The following is a 22,266-nucleotide window of genomic DNA, read 5'->3' as shown; positions in this document are numbered from 1 at the left end:
ATGGATTTTACTATCTCGGAGGATGGAGACAAGCTCCCTGTTAGCCTGTGCCCCTGCTCTCACCCTCACAGTAAAAGAGTGTTTCAGTTTGTGCCCATTGCCTCAGGCCCTATCATACAATCATAGAATGGTTTGGGTTGGAAGGGACCTTAATACCAGCTAGTTCCAACCCCCCTGCAGGGACACCTCACACTTTTCAAGACCCTGGCTCCATCCTCTTTACACCCTCCTTTTGGGTGTTCATGATGATGTTTCCTCAAATACAAAGACTTGTGGTGATGGGTTTTGCTCCTGGACAAGAGCTGCTAAGGGCTCTGAAAGGGGCTCATTCATTCTTCACAAGTCCTTCAGTTCCTGGCTTCCCTTGTGCCCCTGTGCAGGTCTAGGCTTGTGCAAATGAGCCTTTGACGGGCTGATGACAGTGATGATGGTCGTGGGAGGGTGTTATTTGGGCTCCCCCTCCCACCTCCATGTCTGTGTGCTCCTTTGGGCCTGGGCTGCTTTATCACAGAATCCCAGACTGGTTTGGTTTGGAAGGGACCTTAAACCTTATCCACTTTCAACCCCCTCTGCCATGGGCAGGGACACCTTCCACTAGACCAGGCTGTTCAAAGCCCCGTTCAACCAGGCCCTGAAAGCTTCTAGGGATGGGGCAGCAGCAGTTTCTCTGGGCAGCCTGTGCCAGTGCCTCACCAACCTCACAGGGAAGAACTTTTTCCTAATACCTAATCTAAATCTCCCCTCTTTCAGTTTAAAGCCATTCCCCCTTGTCCTGTTACTCCATGCCCTTGTAAAAAGCCCCTCTCCAGATCTCTTGTTGGCTCCCTTTAGGTACTGGAAGGCTGCTATAAGGTGTCCCCAGAGCCTTCTCTTCTCCCAACAACCCCAACTCTCTTAGCCTGTCTTCATGGAAGAGGCTCCAGCCCCTGCATCATCTGCATGGCTGCCTCTGGGCTTGTTTGAGCAGGTCTATGTTTCAGTTTGGATGATGTTTAAAAATGCCTCTTCCGGCCTGCACTGCAGCTATGTTTAGACATTTCCACAGGGCCAGCATGCAGAAACCCGTCACCAGCCCCATCTTGCTGCCTAAAATGTCCCTTCCAGACAGAGCTAACCACAGACTGCCTGTTTCACTCATGCTGTCACACAGATACATAAAGTTTTGTGCTTTGAGGAGAACCTGTCTCATGCCGGTAACAAGATTTAACAGGGAGGTAGGTAAAACAGCATGAAGGAGAAGCTTGCACTTCCTCTTTAGCTGGGGTTATGTGGAACAGTCATAGAATCATAGAATAGTTAGGGTTGGAAAGGACCTTAACGTCATCTAATTCCAACCCCCCTGTCCTAGGAAAGCAGGCCTGGAAAAAGCTAAACCGGGAGGCAGGAAAAGGGTCTGGCTGTGGTCTGTTCAAACCAGCTTGACAAATCCAAACCAGGCGTTCCCTGTAACATTCCTCTGCTGCTGTATGTCTGGAAACACACAACATGAAAGGCAAACAGCTCTGCGTGCAGAAAGACATGCCTGTGTTACAGCGGTGGTCCTCAGCCCAGGGGCTGGGCGTGAGGAACTGCAGCCAAGGCAAGTGTTTGGTGAAGCAGGTCCCGTGGTCTAGGGGCAGCCTTTCTACAAACACAGCTGGGCTGCACGTGGGCTGATGGACGTGGACAAAAAGGGGGATGTGCATGCATGCCTTCCATGCCCGGTGTCCTTCTGGGTCCAGCCCAGAGGTGCAAGCAGTGCACTGGGGCAGTGCGGGGCTTGGTGCTAGGCTGGGATTGTAGGGCCTTTGCTAAGGCTGTGCTGTGCCATGAGAGCCCCAGCTGGGGGTGAAAATGTGTGCCCCTGACAGATGCTAAACATCAGCATGCAGAACGTTGTAATGTGGAAGCAGTTAGTTCCTGAATGAAAGCACAGACGTGCCTTTTATGAGCTCCCAGGCCTGAATTACACCGGAGCTGAAGAGCTGCTCGGAAATGCTTCTCAAAGGGAGGGTTCGTGTCTGGTTTATGCCAGACAGCCTGAAAGGTAACACAGCTTTTACCATGCCTGTGGACAGCAGCCAATTTAATCTCAGCACAGCAGCCAAAAGCAAAGGTGGTTTGAGTCTGTGCAGAACTGAGGCATAAGGAGAGGGCTAGAGAGGATCAGCCCTGGGAAGGCCTGCTCTTTGTGGGTGTCTCAGTGTACACTAGCAGGGTGCAGTTACTTATGGCTGCTCCAGAAGTGTGTTCAGCAGAACCATCCGCACAAAAACACAGCTTATGGCTTCGGATGCAGTAGTTAAAATCCAGGCAAAGACATACAGAGGGGCAGATTTTGGTGTATTCAGCTAAGGCTGGCTGGAGTTGCCTTTGAGCCTGGGCGTTGCAGCACCCAGGGGTGTTGGTGTACCTGGATGGGGTACTCCTTGATGTCCCGGCAGAGCCCAGTGCTGGGTTGGAGCCGGGCAGTGTGGTGTGGGGACTGCATCTCCCTGCAACCCTGAGCAGGGATGTGCCGTTTGGCACACACCCTGTGTGGTGCCAGCTCACAGAGAAGCTTCCTTTTCCTGCCCAGTGGCTATTCCCTGTCAGAGCTGCTCACGGCAGGGACTCCCAGCCCAGGAACATGGCCACTGCTTTTCATGGCAAGAGCAGAACAAGTCCCATGCTGCTACCTTTAACGCTCCGAAAACAGACTCTAATGTGCAAAGAGGTGCATAGGGCAGGGAATCTAATGAACTGGAAGGTTCAAACATCTGCTTCCCACTGATTTTCCTGTGATTCGCAGCTTGCAATTGCTGTATACTCCCTTCATCAACAACTGCCCTCACTGATCTTGTAGCTAAACTGCTGGGGTTGCCCAACATGACTTGATGGCGGGTCCATGCCCTGGCAGCACATTGCACCATGCTGGTGGTTCCTCCGGTGGCCGAGGAGGGCTGTGCCTCTGCAGGCCAGCCAGCAGCATCCTGCAGCACCAGGGGAAATTATTGACCAGCTGCTGTCGAGAATGAGCGGGTGGTAATTTCCCGTGTCACACATTGGGTGCCATGGTGTGGCTGTGGCTGCATCTGGGAATTATTCTGTGCCTCAGGTCCCTGGTCCAGCCTCACCAGGCAGCACTGAGTCAAGAAGAAAAAGGGGAAAAAGGGAAAAAAGCCCTCAAACCATCAGGGTTAGTCTGGCCGGCTCTGAGCGGGACCAGGGCTTAGTGCCTTTTGGAAGGACTGAAGCAGCATATGAACCCTTTATTAAAACCAGGACCCTCGGCACAGCAGTGGGAAAGGGGCTCAGCCTGCAGGGCTCAGGGATGCTGAACAGGGTGCAAACAGCCAGGCCAGATCACAGGGTTGGCAAACATGTGCTGTGCTGCCCATGCCTTAGCTGAGGAGCGTGGAGTGCATGTCCGCAGTGCTGCAGCTGTGTATATGCTACAAGCATGTGCTCTTGAGATCTCCAGGAGGCCCTGGGCAGTTTCACCTCCTGAGTCCCTGGTTAAGGCACACTCAGGAGGTGGTCCTGCAGCTTTGTGATCACCCAGGGCACTGCCAGTGTCCCTGTCCCTGTCATCCCCACCAAGAGACCAGTCGCCATCTTCCCACTCTCCTTCTACTTGTGATGGAAACAAACGCAGCCACGAACCTCACCAGACCCCTCTCCTTCTCGCCTGTTCTCAGATGGCAGCAGTCTGAGTGCTCTGACCCATACAGGGCTGAAGGAGACCAAGAATGGCTCCTCCGTCCAACCCATGGGCAAGGGACAGGTTGTGCCATCTGGCTTGAGCCCAAGGGTGTCAGAGCACTGCCATGACATTGCATTGCTAAAGGTCTGGTGCTTCCAGCAAAGGAGGGAGATGTGGGGAGCTCAGTTTACCAAGCTTAAAAATACAACCTGGCCAAGGGAAAGGTTTTACCCTTCTAGAATTACCTTTTCCTATGTGTAGGTTATACTGTGCACGTACAAGGTAAAGCCGCTTGTGTCAGCATGGCTAAGCTTTAAAAACAAACAAAAAAACAACCACCAAACCAAACCCAGGCACCTACCCACCATTTTGGCTCCTTCAGAGCATGAGCAAAGCCTGAACAAGACAGCTGAATTAAGACATAAGTCTTAATTTATGACATGAGCGCTGTTCCCATGGAAGCCAGCAGGAAGCTAAGCTATCTTCCAATTGAGCTAACTCACCTTTGGGGCATATTGGTGTGCGGGCAGAAGTTCACACTGGCCTGCAGGGTACCACTGGACCATGTGCCTGTGCTCGGCTACCCAGTTCCGTAAAGAAACAACTTGGCATATAGTACCTCCTAAGCATGTTTTCAGCCCAGCAGGTTTTATCATGGTTTTCTATCAGGAAAAACTAGCAGTTTTTCTGCCAAGGTGCAAGGATCTAGTCAGAGATAAGCGTGACCTGACTGCAGGCTTGAAGGAAAAAATGGTTTCTTAGGTCGCCAGCTGACTTGTGTGTGCTCTCATTTCAGGTGCCTTGTCCCCAGAATGGCTTCCCAGGGGTGGGGGGCAGCAGTAGCTGGGGTGCAAAGGGCAGGGCCTCCTCCATCCATCCAGTTTGAAATCATTAACTCACAGCAAAGAGGCAAAGAGCATTCAGACCCTGCCATTTGTATGCCATGCTTTCAGAGTATGTCCCTTGCAGTCTGTGGGCAGGCCTGTGTACCACTCCTGTTCCTTGCCCTACACCTTGGCTGTACCATGAACGGCATACATGCCGTCTACAAGACTTCAAGGGGAGCAACCCCAAACCTGCCCATACCCAGGTGATGACAGCCCTGCCACCCTGCATAGCACCAAGGCTATGGCCCATGGTAGCGGTGCACCCTGCTCTTTGCTGCTTGACTAACTGCATGGCTCAGAAACCCAAATTCCCATTGACAGACAACGATGACTTTGCGGAGGGTGCACTGCTTATGAGAAAACATTTAATCAAAGAGAAAAGCTGTTTCTGGAGCCATTACCCCTGTCTGCAGTCAAGTGCACATGGCACCTCTGTACTGGCTCCCCCAGATCATGCTGGCTTGAGGTCTGGCAGAGCTCCATCAACGATGCTTGCACTGCTCCTGCCTTTAGTTACAAATGGCTTTCACAGACATTAATAAGTGGGAGACAGAAGCTGAAAGTTCCTTAATAAAGTTTATTTAATCATAACTATGCTTAGGAAAATACACTTGGGTTAATATAATGCAATTTAGTTTAACTTTATACTACATTTTGAACAAAAAAGACTTCTTATACATGTTTTAAGTAAAAACAGGATGTATGATCTGGCTTGTTTTACATCTATTACAAATGTAGAAAAGACTGTCATGCACTACAGTAGAGAGAGCATGAAAAAAATTACCTTTGGTTTAATTCAGAGTATACAAGTATTGCACTGTAAAAGCATCAAACATGGTGCAACTAAACATCATAAACATGTTTCCATGCCAGCTTACAAAAGTTTGTTAGCTAGTGTAATTTTAGAGAGGAAAAACATATGTACACGTAAAACAATTCATAAAACAATTCCATTAGCTATTTGGATTCTGTTAATATTGTATGCACACCACATATCTACACAACTGACATTCAAGAAAACTCTTGAACTTGATCCAATACCTTTCAACTACATCAAATCTGTTGAGATCAATTAAATCTGTTGAAATCCATTAGATCTGTTTAAAATCAATTAAATCTGTTGAAATCAATGACATTACCAGATCTTAACTGGCCTGTCAGTTGTTAAACACTTCTTTAAATAACTAAAGTTCCAGCCTAAATCATCAAAATCCAGAAATAGCTATTACAATACCAGGATTATGAATGCCTAGCTACCCACTCCTAGACCATTTCTCAGGGCAGTTACTCTGAATGCACAGATTCATACAGCAAAAGCCCAAACCACCACATTGCTCCACCAAGGGCTGGCAGTGTAGGGGTACATCAGTGTGCTCATCTTTCCAATCACATAATGGAGGTTGAACACTCGTACAGATATTATTGCCAAGAAACATGAAAATGGCAAAACCAACACAAAATAATTTAAGAAAATTGAAAAAGTAAAAAAAAAAAAAAAAGGCATTGTTCAAAGGGAGATACAGCATTGTAAGGACACCATATGTAGTGGGTTACCTGAGCTGCACCCACCTCCCCCCAAATACTCAATATTAGCAATGTCTAATATTTTAAGTACACAATACGCGTTACATCCTTGCTGCTTTACCATAACATACTCCCAAACCTTGGTCATAACCAAGCAGAGAACTTCCAACCCAGTTCTGCACCAACATTAGGTTTTCATGACATTGTTGATAGGTCTCACATAGAAAGAATCAACTTCTTCTTAATATGTTAATAAGTTATTTTCAGTTTCTAATCTTGTGGCAAGAAACAGGAGCCAACTGTTGTCTTCCAAGAGTTCTTGTCACATGAAGCATTGAAACCATGACCACTTCACAGAAATGTGCAGCTGAGTGTCTCACAGAACGACATCTTTGTTTTTATCTCATAGAGAGAGATTTAAAGTCAGTCAACACCATTATTTCCACTGAAGAAGAAAACAGAAAAATGATCAGGCCAGTCCACAAGTTTATGTGAACATAGCTAAAGTCCTTGAAGTCTCTCACGAGATGGCAAAGGCTCTTCGCAAGGATATGAAAGGAGCCATAAAGCCTCTACACAGGACTGGAATTCTCAGCATCTGCTCACATCGCTCACAAATGGTGGCAACATTTATATATAAATGAAACACTATTATGAAGGAAAAAAACATACATCTAAGACTATTACAACTGGTTGCTTAGGAAAACAATTCAACTAGGCTTACTTTCTTAATGTTTAACATAAATAGAGTTGCAACTTGATCTTCAGTTGACAATGATTGTCACAGCCAAGGTAAGGATTGAACACTATCTAAGCAAACAAAAACTCACTATACATTATACAATTTATTTTTGCCACAAGGGATGTCCTCCCGCTCAAATCTTTGGCCTCCTATTACCAATCTCCCACAAGCAGAAGCAATGTAGCATTGTTGCTCTCTATTCATTCAAGGCAGTGGGCTTGTGTGGAGGGGAGGATACTGTGGGACATGCAGAGAACAGGGTTTATTCCAGAGCTCACACTGAGAGTATTTGCCATAAAGTGCTCTGACAAATACTGTCTGAGCTCCTCAAACCCACTCTCCAAGTAACACCTGCCTCCAAGTTTGCTTCTTTGGACCTGACCACCAGAGAAGCTGCCCCCAACCACTCCCACTGGAAAGGTGGCTAATGACAGTGGGAAGAGTGCACGGATGTGACTGGAGGGTTTTGCTTTCCCCCTGCTGGGATAGATTTTGTTTACATTTTGCCACTGGCTGGCTACAAGCAGCAAGCATGCTATCTCTGTTGTATTGGTCTGTGCCAGAAATGATGTCTGTTTAGAATTAAAAACTCCTGGTATGACATGTAGCCCTGAGATGATGATCTGATCACTTAACATATTTCTCTCTGCATGGAAGCAGGATGAGTTTATTAAATGCAACCTGAATGAATAAGGAGCAGGAATTCTGACAGTTTTTAATGCCAGGTTTGCTGCTTACCAGTTGATATATCTTTATTTGGGGTTTTTTGTGTGTGTGAGATGTTAGATTTTGATGAACCACAGATATTCACTGCTACTGTTCTATTTTTTTTTTAGGCTCATGAAGTTTGACTGCTATCCATCACAGAAATGAAAGGGTGGGGGGGTAGGAGGGTAAGAAATAATAATCATTTGGACTTACACATCTGGACCATTTCCACCATGAGTGAGTATTTTCCTGTTTGGTAATCCCAAATTATAAATTAGAATTTATTACTCTGTATGTGCATCCGAAATAACAGAAGTGGCACTTTCATGATAAATCCTATTAAGTAGTGTTTTGAAATTGCATTGGTACCATTTTCCTCAGGAACTATACAGTTTTAAAGGCAGTCAAAAATATATAGCCAAGCAGTTCAAAATTGCAGCAACTTCATGTACAATGAGTAACACCCCAGGGAAGCAAGAAACATCTGTAGTAAAGAGCATCACAGAAAACTGTCCCATGGTAAGCAACAAATCTGAATGTTTTCAAATAATAATAATAATAATAAAAAAACCTTTCACAAACAAAACCAAACATGCATATATAAAGTGTACATGTACTGCACAAGCGCTATTCCTAAAGGATTAAACTGCATAGGTAAAAATCAAAAACAATGTGCAATATTTTAAGCCCTTAAAGCACAATAAAAAAAATAATCAGAAATTAAAAGTAACAGACTTGCTCCCCCACAACAAAGCCACTTCTGTATCATAGCCATTAAGATATTAATCAAGACAGAGGTTCTTCAATCAGAAGTTGGAAGAACTACTCACAAATTTTGGCTCACCATTCATGCTTAGGGGATCTGAAATGTATGTTCACAATTAGAATTATCTTCAACAGTTATGTTCATCACTAGCCAACCTTGATTTCTTTTACAAAGTGCTCTTTATGTAATAGAAGCTATCTTCCTGGTAGAAAAAAACATCAAGTATTTTAACACTTTGAACATCAAGACACATCAAGAAGAACTCAAAAAAAAGGTGGAGGGAAGAGGGGAGAGAGAGGAGTTGGCTGCTAGAACAAAAAGCAACTAATGCCAATGGCTCTATAAGCATCCAACTTGTTTATTGTTAGCTACAGTCTTGTTCCTAAAACTCAATTTATGGAAGAACTGCAGAAGCTAATAGACTAGAAGCTTACACTGACTTTACAGGACACAGCCTCATATACCCTACCTGCTTTCTCTAATGGAAAGATCCAATAGTTACTGAGTTCACCATTACACAGAACGTTGTCCAAAATATTTTCAACTTAAAAAAAAAAACCAAACTAAACCAATAAGCAAACCAATGCAGACAACTAAGGCAAACTGTGCTTACAAAAAAAAATCTACAATATCTGTACATAAGCTGTATAAGATCTTACAAGAGAAGACTTCCCCAAACCACAGCTATTTCTACTCCTGCCCTTTTGTTGCCTTCTCAAGATAATACACATTGACTAAGTGGCGATTGAGGTGCTTGCTGTATTCACCTTCCTTTTCAAATGAGCGGTCACAAAAAATGCATACATAGTTCTCCCTGGCCACGGTGGTGTCAGCAGCTCCTTTTGATGCCTTTGGACTTGTTTCCTCTTGTACAGAGCGAGTTCCATTTAACCCCGAGTCATCACTTCTTTCTGATATGTTGTCACTTATGTCGCTGCCTTCGTGGCTGTGGATGCCCTCGTCCTCATCCATTTCCTGAGATTCATTCAATTCTGTGTTATCCCGAGATGGTAAGGCCAGAGCCACTTTAGGGTTTTGTGTACATCCTTCTGGGGGCACAGGTACTGGCACAGCATCTCCTGTTGGCTCTGTTGCTGGCAAGCATGTTTTGGTCAGGTCCAGCAGGTCCGAGTTATTCACAGTTTCTGCCACGAAGGTTTCCTCTGGCTCCTTCTCAGGTGCCAGATCTGCTACCACATCCAAGCTTTTTTCAGAAGACATTGCATGGGGAGATTCCTCAGAGCAAGTGTCTTCCCCTCTGTCTGCCTTCCTCTCCTCCTCTTTTTCACCAACAGTGTCTTTATTCTCTCCTGCTGCATCAGGCATTTCTTGGTCCTTTACCTCAGCTTCTGTGTTTGCATCCTGAGCTGGCAGGCAAAGCTGCCTTGGGTCTTGTATACAGCCTCCTTTGGTGTCGGTGCTCTCCCCCTTGACAGCATGACCACTGTCGTTTAATGCTGCTGCATCAGTAGGATCTTGCTCCATCTGGTTGCTGCCCTCAATGTCAGGCTTCATGCACCCATCTTCCTTGGCGATATTATACTTATCTGGCATCTCCCCTTCCTCAATCTTCCGCTGATCAAGTTTACTGTTTTTCTTACTGTGCTTATTTTTCAGAGCTTTCTTTTTCCTGTTTTTCTTGAGGCAAGAATTTTGCTTTTTAGACTCCTCCTCTGGTACAGCATCACTTGTTTGAACTTCCAGGCACTCTCTAGGTTTAGCTTCCACTTTCCTTTTCTTTTTTGCTACTGTTGAGGTATCATTTGCCTGCTCTTGCTTTGAGGAGGTTAGTTCAGCCTCTGCCTTTCTTTTGATCTTCTTTGTTTTACATGTTTTCTCAGTATTTTTCTCAATTTTAATATCCACTTCTTTGTTCTCTGAAGCCGATTTCCGACTTCTGGTTGTCACCTGGCCTGCAGAAACACCGCTCGCTGCCTTCTTTTCCTTGGCCAAATTATCTTTTTTCTCCACTTTCACAATTTTCTCCATTTTCTTTGCAGCTGAATCCCCTCTCATTTGTTCTTTCTCCACTTTGTCACTAACGCTCTCAGAAAAATCAACTTCACTCTTTTTAGTCCGTAGCTTCACCTTTGAAACATCCATGGTGATGTCAGAACAATCCGGATGCCTGGATTTGATGTGATACTGCAGGTTACACTTTTTAGATGCTGCGTAATCACAAACAGGACAGAGGAACTGGCGTGGGTTGACGTGGAGCTCAACGTGCTTTTTGAAATTGCTGCGGTCAGCTGTTTTGTAGTCACAGTGTGGGCAAGTCAGAGGCTTCGGCCCATTGTGAACCTGTCTTGCATGACGAGTTACTTCATGCTGGTTTGAGGCCACATAGCTGCACTGATCACATTTGAATGGCTTCTCACCTAAGGAAGAAAGGGCGGAAGGGAATGATGGTGATTATTAAGTATGGGGGTGGTGGGATAATCACCTCCCACTAATACAGATACAGAAATATGGAACTCAAAAAGGGAAAGAAAAAAAATTATCCATGCGCCTTTAAAAATTAAGTGAACATAAAAAAATCCACAAGTCACAAACACATTCACAAGACACCAAGAACATAATACAAAAAAAAAAAAGAGAGAAGGGGTGAGGGCTGGGAGGAAGGGGATCCAAAGCCAAACAAGCAGTAACAACATCACAGGTTCTGGCTATGCATACATACCGGCAGAGATCTCTCTACAGTAATATTAGCAAATGGAATCCATACCCAACTGGTCCATTGAATGCATTGTAGAAAAATGGAAATGTAACATTTGATGAATAGCAGTTTCACACAAACGTTTCAAAAAAGTGTAACTTTACACAGATTTAGCATACTTCACGTTTGCATTAAGAAGGAAATGAGGGGAAAGAAGTTAGCAAAAAACAAAGTATGTGAAAGGGGCATGCTGCTCAGATGATCTTTACCTCGGGTAATTCAGTTCACTGTTATGGTGTCTCAAACACATGACACACTGACTGCAGCCTACTCTTGGCAAGCCAACCAGATACAGTCAAAGTCATCATGTTACTACCGAAATCTGCATTTACAGTTGTGCAATGACTCTTGCAGAAGTGTTCTGTAATGTTCTCCTTAGTACATGATGCTGCAGAAGTGGCTTTCAATTTACACATCAAAGCAAACAGGAAAAACACTTGTAGCGCAACAACTCAAGAGCAGAAATACTTCGAGAACATCTGTGCCTGTGCACATTCAGCTGAGGAATTTGGGATGCTCCTGGACGTTGACCAGCATCTCAAAGCTGACCTGCAGAACTAATGTGCGCCACTTCCCAAGTATGCTGGAAATTCACTTCAGCCACTTCTGCTCAAGGTACAACAGTGCTCCTCCCACCCCTGCAAGCTGCTGCCCCGACACTGCCTGTACTCATGCTGCTTCATTCTCACAAACTATAAAAGGCTGTACTTCCTCCCTGGCAGCAACGAGGGGGGTCACTTCTTTAACAGCCTAGATCATTTCATGTCTGCCTGCAGCATCCCTATATTATCTAACGAAGGGTTACCTTGATTGCCTATCATCTTTTCTTTCCTCCCTGCCCCCCAGTTCCTGGTGGCATTTTCCACAAGTTTAAGCTTGATGAGCTTTACTGCTCATCCTTCTTGCAAGCACGGACCTTTATCACCTACACTTCAAGGAACAGTTCCATATTGCACAGAGTGAGGACAAGAACAGCCTCTCTCTTACATACACATGAACAAGCTGTTCTAACCGCACAGAGTGCTCAGAGGTAGCTGCAATGGGGGTACTCAAAGAGTTTGTGTCCATCACCTCTATAAATCCAGGGATGTCATGGCACAAGCAGAAAGGACATGTACCAAGATGGCCAAGAATACAGCTGTGAATTAAGCTCTAAACCACTGTTGTTCACTGTCTGATGTGTGAAGAAAGCTCCAGCACCAGTCTGCCTTAAAAGGCCAGCCTGTGAACTGCAGGAGTCCAGAAATTGCCACAGAAAAGGTTCAGCCGTGTGGGCAATGCAGCAAGACATGCAACAGAGGTTATGAGAGCTATTAATAAAACAACCCAAATAGGAAGAGTCCCATGTGCACTCCCACTCCTGTCAGAACAGGTCACACTCTCCTTCCTAGACCTTTTGAGTCAGGGGCCAGATTCCACTCCTCATCCTTTTTGGATCTGAGACTTCCTCGCACAAACAAAGGGAGAGTAAAATGTTCATGAAACAGTTTCCAGACTGAGTCTTGACCAAACCATTTGCAAATCTTCATTCAGCCCAGAGTTCAGCCAGAAATTATTTTTGTTTCTGGAAGCAGAATACTTAATTCACTAAATTCTCAAACCAAATTACTGGCATGTCATTTTAAAGCTGGCTATTTTTTAATGGATCCAAACCTTCCCCATCCACTACAGTTATAATTGCCTACCTTCTGGTTTCAATTTAAAGCATCATCTGTTGAAATGTAAACAATTACTGTTCAGGAGACTCTCATTACTGTTGCTAGGATTAGGAATTCACCCAGGTCTGGTCTATTCAGATATTAGCAAACCAAAAGCACAGGCTGAGAAATACCTGACCTCTTCTATGGGAGTCACAAATCACAACTGTGCTTGTGTCTGGCACACCTCTGCTGTTACAACTCACAAAAAAGCAAATAATTCATTCAAAAGGGATTTGCAAGAAAGCAAAAGCAGATGTTTGTAACACCACAGCTTACGACCAGTAACGGGAAATAAAGACTAGTAAAAGTTGCTAATTTGGCTTTTAGCGCCACAAGACCGAGTCACATGTGAACAGCCTCCAAGTTTGCCTTTTTCTCTTCACTGTCTCCTTGCCATAAGCAGACACTATTTTACATCTTTCTGTAATGCTAAGCAAAAGCTAAGAATTCCCTGAGAATCCATGGGTGAGGTGAAATCGAAAACATTACAGGAGGGTCTCAGCTGCTCAAAGTTTTCCCAGCTTCATTGATTTGAACTGACCTGCATCAGCAGATGCAAGACAAGAATCTGTTCTTATATCACCACTATGTTATACTTGCTACTGGATCACCAGGACTATGAAACTCAGAATTCACCTTGGGAAGTAAAAGTGAAAGAAGAATATGTATTCCTGTTATTACTTTTATTAATGGCACTTAGCATTTCCTTAGCAGGTAAAGACCTTCCCTGTTAAAACAGAAGCTGAAGCTCAGGCCATACTAGATGAGATACATCTCACACAGAACTGGACAGCCTTCCCTAGGTGGCCCTGCTTGAGCAGGGGGGCTGAACCAGGTAAGCTCCAGAGGTCCCTTCCAGCATCAACTGTGCTGTAATTCTGTGAACCACCCCTTCCTTCCCGAGTCATGCTGCTGCTGCCCCTTACCAACCTGAGTGGGTGCGCATGTGCCTGGTTAAATGGGTCTTCTGAGAGCTGGAATAAGGACACATAGCACATTGATAGGGTCGCTCTCCTGCAAAAACAAACAACATTAGTTACTGAAACACAGCTGATTCCCAAACTTGGTTACCAAGCCATACACACAAGGCTGTCACAGATCCCCAAGTTGTATTTGAGGGCACACTACTTCTCAGCAAAGGGACACAGTGAGAAACATTTGCCCAAGCAGGGCCAGTGCAACATGTCATGAATGAGAGTAGTGACAGGGTAGAACATGAGAAAAGTACATCCTCATGTCCATCTGTGGTCAGATGGTAACCTCAGGCACAGCCACCTTTAGGAAGTCCTAAGCCACCAGAACTGACTTTCCTACAGTATTTTCTCCCAGCAGTGAGAAGATGCACAAAAGATACAGACCCTTTAAGAAATCAGGTATGTTCTTGCTTCATGTAACACCTTACCTGAAACCTCCGTGTTTATTTTGGATTAAGATGGTGAGCAACCATTCAGCATGGACCTGCATTTGTCAGAACAAAAGTGCAAATAGAGACTGGGTCTGTACTGCCAAAGTTTCATTGGCAGAGTGAAATTAGCTTGGAGCATGGGAAAGCATGATGCCCTGCTCAGTGGAACTATGCTGCTAGAAAAAGCTCAAGTGTAGCAGCAACATTTATTTTGAATACTCAAATCCCTCTGCCTGCAGAGTCATTGTTTCTGGGGAACTAATGGAAACGAACCTGTCATAAATTAGGTCTCCACAAAGGACAGTTGGCTTGTGTAACTATCAGCACAATGATACTTGAAAATCCTTTTCAAGTGAAGACAAGCCCCAAATACAGGCAGACAGTTTTAGAATTAACATCTGCTAGGCAGGTCCAGGTAAGTACCAGGAGTGTTTGCTCCAAACTGCTTGCACAGCCGAGACATCCAGGCACACGTCTCCACTGTAAGTTGTAAAACACTCAGGTGGATACCCCCACTAGAAGAAGAGAGTGAAGTTGGGATGGGAAAAGTAAGTTTCTTGTTTGTAATATTTATTCAAGTCATAGTCAGAATTACACTACAGCATTTTGCTACATCAGTTGGAACATGCAGCCAATGTGCTCTCCAAATCACTGAGACCTGGACGTCAATAAAAACCCTGCATACAGACTACTTGCTCTCACTTTCAGAGGCACAGTTCTATGTGGCAGCACAGACCTTCATCTGCCAGTATGCGATGTGAGGCTCCAGGGCAGGCCTTTGCCAAAATAGCAGTAGAAGCAGTCTTTGTAACGCAAACTAATCCCACATTTCTTCCTCCCAGCAAACATTTAGACTATCATTCTTGATTAGATCAGCAGTTTAAAGGTAAATTCACCCTAACAACCATAACCTCTTTCCCTTTCCAGTTAAAACAAGACAGGAGATTGGTGCAATACAGTAAGATTAAGTCATGTACCAAGGGAGGGGTAGTCCTTTTGTTACAAAGGTTTTGGTTTTAGATGACTCCTTAAGATCTGAAAATATGTGGCCAAAGGTCCTGGAATATTCAGTCATGTCTTCAACCCATTACCCCAAATTTCCTACCTCTAAAGTTACCTACAAGGTTAGGAATGTGGAAAAGGCTTTCTTTCAGGTATGTTATATAGGGCACAGCAACAAAACACACTAGATTTAAAGTATGAAGAATACAACTAATTTAAAATGAGAATTTATGAGAATTAAATGCATGACATTATAAGCTCTATTTTAAAAAATTCTATTCCCCAAAGGATGTTTATTGCAATTTTACAAGCTCACTAAATGCAAAGCCACCAAAAAAACCCCTCTCCGCAACACACTTAAAGACCCAGCCTAGCAAAAGCTGAAGCAGGCACTTAAATGTGCAAATGAACAGGCAGACTGACATCAGTAAACAAGTTTAAGATCATCTCTTTGTAAAGCTTTTCTTGTAATGCCATCAAAAGTTCTGCCTGCTAGAAACCACTTTTATCAAACTTCCAACACAGTGGTAAGCAAGAAAGATCCCCTATGGCAACCAAATTAATAATAATAAAAACCAGACAGTTCAAAGCTAGGCACTGAACACTATGACCGCCTGAAGTAGAATCACAGAATCAACGAAGTTGGAAAAGACCTTTAAGATCATCAAGTCCAACCATTACCCTAGAAGTCTTATTGACACAGCCCTGCAGTAGGTTTTCAACTAAGTTTTCTAGAAACTGCTCCTAACAAGTGAAAAAAAAAAAACCAAACCAAAAACCCAAAACTGAGAACAATGCTGCAGTGTCTTGCACATAATACAGTTCCAGCATCAGCAGTGTGGATAGTTGATGGGCTAAATCAAGTAAAAACTTGGTCTAACATGTCTGAAGAGCATGAACATGCCCAGGTAGATCTATGCCTGACACAAAGGATCCTTTCTGCGAAGGGACAGCCCGGAACATCTCCAGCTACCTCCTCCTGGGCAGCAGACAGGTCCTTCCAGAGGCAGACCTTCCAGCTGACAAGCTAATGACCATCTGCAGAGTCCTTAAACCATCCCTCTGCCCAGGTCCCACACACTTGTCAGCAGTCTGCAAAACAAGCACTGCCACAAGCTGCAAGGCATCTTCCAATACAGGGTGAGTTCACGGACATCAGCTTTCCAACATGGATAACCTCTACCTGCCTTTCTGTGGTGCACAAACATGAAGAGGATGGGTACTACTCCCACCAGACAAGGTACTAGCCAGCATGCAGCCCCCTTCCCTGTTCCTGGTCATGTGCTCTGGCATCAGTATGCATCTAGTAAGCTGACTCAGTTCACTAACCAGCAGGAACCAACCTGGGGAACAGGAAAGGAATATTTTACTGCCATTTTAGTGAGCTGAATCAACCCAGGATACAGGGAGAAAACTGAGACTGCCTTTCTCCAGCAGCAGCAGAGCATTTGATCCTGTGAAACTGCACTCTGTAGAGTCAGTGCTTTAGGAAACTGGATGGCCCACTGAATCCAATTATTTGCAAGGAGGCATTTTCCCACACAGAAAAAGTCAGGTGAAGTACATAAAAGGGGAGAGTAAGAAAACCATCTACTCCAAAATTATTTAACCTATTAGTAATCAGCAAACCAAAGAAACAATCAACTTTATTCTTAACATTCTGAACCCATAAAATAGAAAGTAAATGAAATACGGATGTATCCCACTCATCTTTCTTCCACCAAGCATTCTTCTTAAATTTACTATGACCCAAAGATATTTTAGTACCATTCAGACAGTTGTTATTAAGCTCAGTACTGTTATGTTAACAGTCTGCAAATACTTTTGACTATAAAATAGGTGTGGGTATTTTTCCAAGTTTTGATTTTTTTCGGGTTGTTGGGGGATTTTTGTGCATTGGGGTTTTGTGTTCTTTTAAGGCAATCAATTACACATTAATACTAGCACAAACTTTTAGCCTGGTGTATAAATACATCTTCCAGTAGCTTATGCATTGTTTCAGTACTCCTCCTTTAGCTTTAGAACTCTCCCACACAAAATCAATGTTACTGGAAACAAGGCACATTCCTAGACAGTCTGCTAACATATCTGAAAGCTCTTTATCACACAAGAACTGGCTGAAAGGTCTTAACTTTTTAGTTAAGAGCTAGGAAAAAAAAAACAACAATTGCCAGGGTGGACTAAGAAAAAAAAGTTGAAATCATAATCACACATTTCAGCTTAATTAAAATAATGAAAAGACATGGCAAACCACAGAACCACAAAACTTGATTGCACAACTATTTGTAAAGAAGAAAAGAGGAACTGGACTCATCCCACATAATTTAACATGCCTCCCCCCTCTTTTATATTAATACAGTTCACTGGTAAATTGGTCAAATGCAGTGAAAACAGAGCGCTTCCTCAGCAAACACGCTTTCATGGCTAGTTCCTGTGAAACTCAACAAGAGCTTTCAGAGATCAGAGAGAGAATCTAATGTCATGTACAAACACAAGCAGAGATGAATTCAAAGTCGAGACAAATATAAAACAGACAGGCACCACAGCATAGACTCGCGCTTGGCCGTGAGTTCCCCCCATGATTTAGTTTTCTCGTATTATTTTGTCATTTTTACCTGGTCTTTTTCCTTTTATCTCCCACAACACACACAAAGAAAACAAACTGGAGGATAAACCACACCATTTTCCTAACACCTCTCACAATCACCTTTGTTTTCTTGTTTAGGAAAACAATATTTACACAGGAGTTATTTTTAAACTCTGAACACCAGTACATAGCTGTTGTTAAGCCTATGTCCTAATGCATTACAAAGAAGATGCTAAAGCATGCTGACGAACACAAACTTCTACACACTTGAGCTCAAGCCCAGCCCCGAGGCCAGCCCTCCCCTTCCAGACAGCTGCAGACAACTGAACTGAAGCCTCCAAACCATTCATGTCACTGCTGTGACAAAACATGACTTCAAAGGAGAAATTCCCCAGTGTTTTGAGCAGCCTACAATAAAGGGGAACCGAGTCAGGTCAGCGGGCTAGAAGATGGTTAGCAAGTCTGCTCTTTCTTCACAAAGCCTTGGAGATGCGAAAATAGCTTCTGAGAAGCTGCAAGTTAAGTCTGAACTGCCCTCCCGCTTCCACCAAAGGGATCAGGAGGCAAAGCAACCATACCTCACTGCCCGAAGAGATGAGCTGGCTATCACGTCCCCCCCTACAATGGGGTCTCAAGTTTGGGCATGCATCAGCACTCCCTAGGCAAGAGGCTGGAGAAGCTCTCTGATACAAGGCAGGGTATTTCCTAAACCACCTGCAGCCCCAGTTCACAGCATGGCAGCAACAGTGAAGATCCTCCAGTTCCACTTGGTATAAACCAGAACAGAACTGTTGTTCCTTGAGATTACAAACAGAGGTTAGGAGAAGAAAGGAAATCAGGCCAAGGCCTCCCTCCAAAGCTTCCTATAGGCAAACAGAAGTATATGTCTACTCCTGTACATTAAGGGGAATTAATTCACTGGGAACACTACTCAACTCTTACTCTAATTTTGTAGATGCTGGAGGGCTCTTTTGTGTTTATCACCTCTTTCTTCTCTGTAATTACAGCTTAGTCAAATTTCAGCTCAGTCTAAAGGCACCATTTTAAAAACCACCAGTGTGATTTAGACACCTTTTGTCACCCTGCCTGTTTTGTTTTCACAGTACATCACCCTTTCATGCTGTGGATCCTGACGGTCATCACAACCACTCTGTTGTGGTGCCCTCTTCAAAAACAATGTCTTGAAATGGCTACACATTGCTTCACCTCCTCTTGGGCCTCTGACATACAGCTTTTTTCAGTCCTCTAGGACTGCAGACCACAGCTCAAACCAAATCCACACTTCCATGAGGCTATAACCTGGTAGCACGAAGAGAGCAGAGCTTTGTCGGGCGGGAATGAACTTTGCAAACAGAAGACTCTGGGCTTGCTTCATTCATTAGGATACTCTTAACCATGCTTAAATGAAAAAAAAACTGAAGGACTTACCTGTGTGAGTTCGGATATGTTGAATATAATTGTTCTTCCTGTCTGAAAAATAGGAGCACTGTGAACAGGTATACACTTTCCTGGGAAAATGGTTTCTTAGGTGCTTCTTCCAGTGATATTCACTGACGGTAGTGTAAGTGCATATGGTACACTTGTAGACTCTCTCATTTTCCCCTGCTTTGTTGTGATGTTTCAAGTGAGCCAGATAGTGATCGTATCTGTTAGTGTTATAGCCACAACGATCACAACGGATTGGACCCTTAGAGAAATCCACCTCTTCTGCAGTGCAAGAATCAGACTCCTTCACCTGCGCTTGCTTTTCTGCATTTTCTTCCACAAAGAATTTCTTGGCACTGTGAACCCTGATATGATGCACAAACTCCTCTTCAGACTCTGCCTCGTACTGGCAAGGCTTACAACGGAAGGGCTTGCTCTTCAAGCTCTTACACTTGTCTTCTGTGCTTTCTGGAGTATCTGGTGCTTCCAATGAGGCGTCTTTATCCACACTGAGAGTCTTAAGAGGGGGGCAAGCAGCTGGACCTTGGGTTTCCTCAGTAGAAACTCCAAGGGAGCTTACTTCCATATTTTCAGGTGCCTCACGGTCACTCTCTGCAGCCTGGGTGTCTTCCATACCCTCTCCATCGCTGTCTGAGAAGTTGCTGTCCCCCACTGTTGTCAGTTCTGCCATTTGTCTCTCTTCTCCAACCAGGTAGTCACAGCAGTTGCCATTGACTTCTCCAGTCAAGGCCACGTTTGCCAACATAATAAGTTGAGGAGCTGCCAGTTCAGCTTTAGAGAGGTCGTGTAAGTCATACATGTCATTGGACAATGCCATACCAATATTCGCGCTGCTAGGAAAGAGGCTGTTCCCACTAGACTGTCCCAGCACTTGGGTTGCCATGGCAGTGGTTCTGTTGGAAGAGAAAAGGCTCACGGGTCAGCACCGAGCTACGGAAAAGCCTCCTCTGTTTTGTGCTGCCCAAGCACCCCTCCAGGCAACACGGGAACATTAAAGCGCTTCGCTGACGCCCTGGGGAGGCAGAACCCCGGCGCGACGGGGGCCGGGGATCCCGTTCCTCTCCCGAAAGGGCTGTCCGCTTCCTCCCTCGCTGCGCTGTGGGGCAGTGACCGCGGGGTGCCACCCCCCATGTCCCAGAGCGCCGTGGAGGAACCCCTTCCGCCGGGGGCGGCCGGGCCGCGGCAGCTCCCGCGAGGCCCGCCATGTCAGACACGGGGGGTGGCGCAGGCGCCCGCGGGTGGGTGCCGAGGCCCCGCCGCGGGCCCCCGCCCTGCCACGGGCTGCGAGAGGGACCCCGCCGGTCACAGGGCCGTCAACAAAGGGGGACGGCCCGGCGCACATCCGCCGGGTGAGGCTGCCGGGGGATCCGTGCCGGGCCGTGCCCCCGCCGCCGCCGCCCTCCCTCCCTGCCAGGCATGCGGCCATTTTCTGCCTGCCTACACAAAGCGGCCCTCCCCGCGCCGCCCCCGGCCCGCCGCCGCCGACGGGGGGAACCTGGCCCGGCACGGCCGCCCCACCGCTCCCCCTGCCGCCGGCCCGCGACGACTCTCGGTTTCCTCCTCCTCTCCGCAGAGGGCAGCGCAGGGCAGCGGCCCCGGCGGGGGAAGCAGCTCGGTACCGGCAAGGTCACAGCGACCGCGCCCACCCGGTACCCGGCGGCGCGAGGGCGAGCGGAGCCGCGGGCCTCCGCCAGGGCCCGCGGCCTCTGCCTGCGCCCGGCCCGCCCGGCGGTGGCATCGCCTTCCGGCGGCGGCGACGAGGCCCGGCGAGCGCCCCCGCGGCCGGCGCGGCGCAGGCGGCTGCCGCGGCTCCTTAGCCGTGGTGCTGATCCCCCCCCCCCCCAACTCCCGACGCGGCCCGGCCACCACCGCCCGCCCGGCGGCCGCAGATCAGCCCTGGACAGCGCCTCTCGCCCGGCCCAGCCCGGCCCGGCCCGGCCCGGCTCCCCCCGACCTCCGGGGCCCCTCGGCCGGGCCCGACCGCACTCACCGGCGGCGCGGGGCCGCCCGGCCGCGCGGCGGCTGCTGCGGGGCGCGGGGCGGGGCGCGCGGGGAGGCGCTGGTGTCGGCGGCGGCAGCGGCGCGGCGGGAGGCTCCGCGCATTCCAGCACACAGCGCGCAGCGGCGGCACCGCCCCGCACCGGCCCGCCCCGCCCCCGGCAGCGGCCTGCGGGGGGCGCCGGGCCTGGCGCCGGTGAGGGAGGGGCCGGCGGGTGACCCGAGACCGGGGTGGGGGAGAACGGGCTGCGGGTCCGGCGTAGGAACGAGGGGCCTCGGCGGTGCCGTTCGTGGCCGCCATCCCGGTACCTGCAGGCCCGGTGCCGGTGCCGTCGTGTCCTTTATTCCGTCCAGGGAGGGTGAAGCTCCGCCGGCAGCTCCGCGGCGCTACCTGCAGCCTCACCTTCACCGTCCTCGGGCCACCAAATGTTACCTGAATGGCTCTTAACGTGCCTCTAGTAGCTGTAGGACCCACCCCTCCTCATTCCAGGACAGGGAAGAGCCCCCCGCCCAGCCTGCTGCCCTGCGATGGGGAGCACAACAGCAGTGGCCAGCCCCGGACAGGTCAGAGAGAAATCCCAGCCCTAAATGAGGATCCAAACCTTGTGTGTGGTTTCTTCATCCTTCGGGTACCGGGACCTTTGACACTAATGTCTGAAAAGGCATCTCGGGTCTCAGGCTCCTCAAGCTGGGCTGATTCGTAAATCCCAAACCTTGAAGCAGGAGCCAGGGGCTTAGTGAGTTGGCACCTCTGTGAGGCTGCAGGAAACCCTCTCCATGCTTCGAAGCTCCAGCCAGCTTCAGGGGCAGCTTTGCTGCCCAGCCAAGCAGCGGGTGCAGAGATGGGGCAACCGCCTGAACTGGCAAAGCGGGAACTCGTCCCAAACCAGAGGAAGCAAATGGGGTTCTTCCTCAGTACAAAAAAACCTGGAGAAGTCAGACTACATCAGGAATTGTTGAAGGGGTGTAAAGATGTTTTGCCAGCTGTTTTGATGGAGCATGTGATGAGCATCCCTGGTCTTCTCCTGTTTAGTCTGTGTCCCAACAGGGATTTCAGCTCAGATGAGCCGAGATGGTGCTGACACTCCTGGGCTGCATCTCAACTTGTGGAACATTTTGAA

General features: G+C 47.0%; 1 protein-coding gene across 2 annotated transcripts; it reads right to left on the bottom strand.

Moving 5' to 3' along the window:
• Positions 1-5,108: 5,108 nt before the first annotated feature.
• On the bottom strand, positions 5,109-21,236 carry REST (RE1 silencing transcription factor). Of its 2 annotated transcripts, none has more exons than XM_062637574.1 (4): positions 21,138-21,236; positions 19,130-20,040; positions 13,638-13,721; positions 5,109-10,669 (listed from the first exon to the last, which is right to left on the bottom strand). In XM_062637574.1, exons 2-4 carry the CDS (start codon positions 20,028-20,030, stop codon positions 8,982-8,984), a joined length of 2,673 nt encoding a protein of 890 aa, XP_062493558.1. In that variant the 5' UTR covers positions 20,031-20,040; positions 21,138-21,236; the 3' UTR covers positions 5,109-8,981. The 2 variants fall into 2 exon arrangements, with proteins under 2 accessions (XP_062493558.1, XP_062493559.1); XM_062637575.1 differs by lacking the exon at positions 21,138-21,236 and adding an exon at positions 20,767-20,882.
• Between the last annotated feature and the right edge of the window lie 1,030 nt (positions 21,237-22,266).

The sequence above is a fragment of the Pezoporus occidentalis genome, unplaced genomic scaffold (assembly GCF_034315485.1).
Source record: "Pezoporus occidentalis ecotype Australia unplaced genomic scaffold, CSIRO_AGI_Poc_V1 ctg53, whole genome shotgun sequence".
Classification (NCBI taxonomy): domain Eukaryota; kingdom Metazoa; phylum Chordata; class Aves; order Psittaciformes; family Psittacidae; genus Pezoporus; species Pezoporus occidentalis.
Note: the sequence above shows the minus strand (reverse complement) of the source record. Positions and strands in the feature narration are given on the sequence as shown.

What these genes read in the sequence shown, in the direction of transcription:
- REST (XM_062637574.1), bottom strand. Translation starts at nt 20,030, where the DNA reads ATGGCAACCCAAGTGCTGGGACAGTCTAGTGGGAACAGCCTCTTTCCT. An exon ending in ACATATCCGAACTCACACAG is followed by an intron (nt 13,722 to 19,129) that starts GTAAGTCCTTCA and finishes TTGTTTTTGCAG; the next exon opens with GAGAGCGACCCTATCAATGT. An exon ending in GCACATGCGCACCCACTCAG is followed by an intron (nt 10,670 to 13,637) that starts GTTGGTAAGGGG and finishes TTTCTTCCTTAG; the next exon opens with GTGAGAAGCCATTCAAATGT.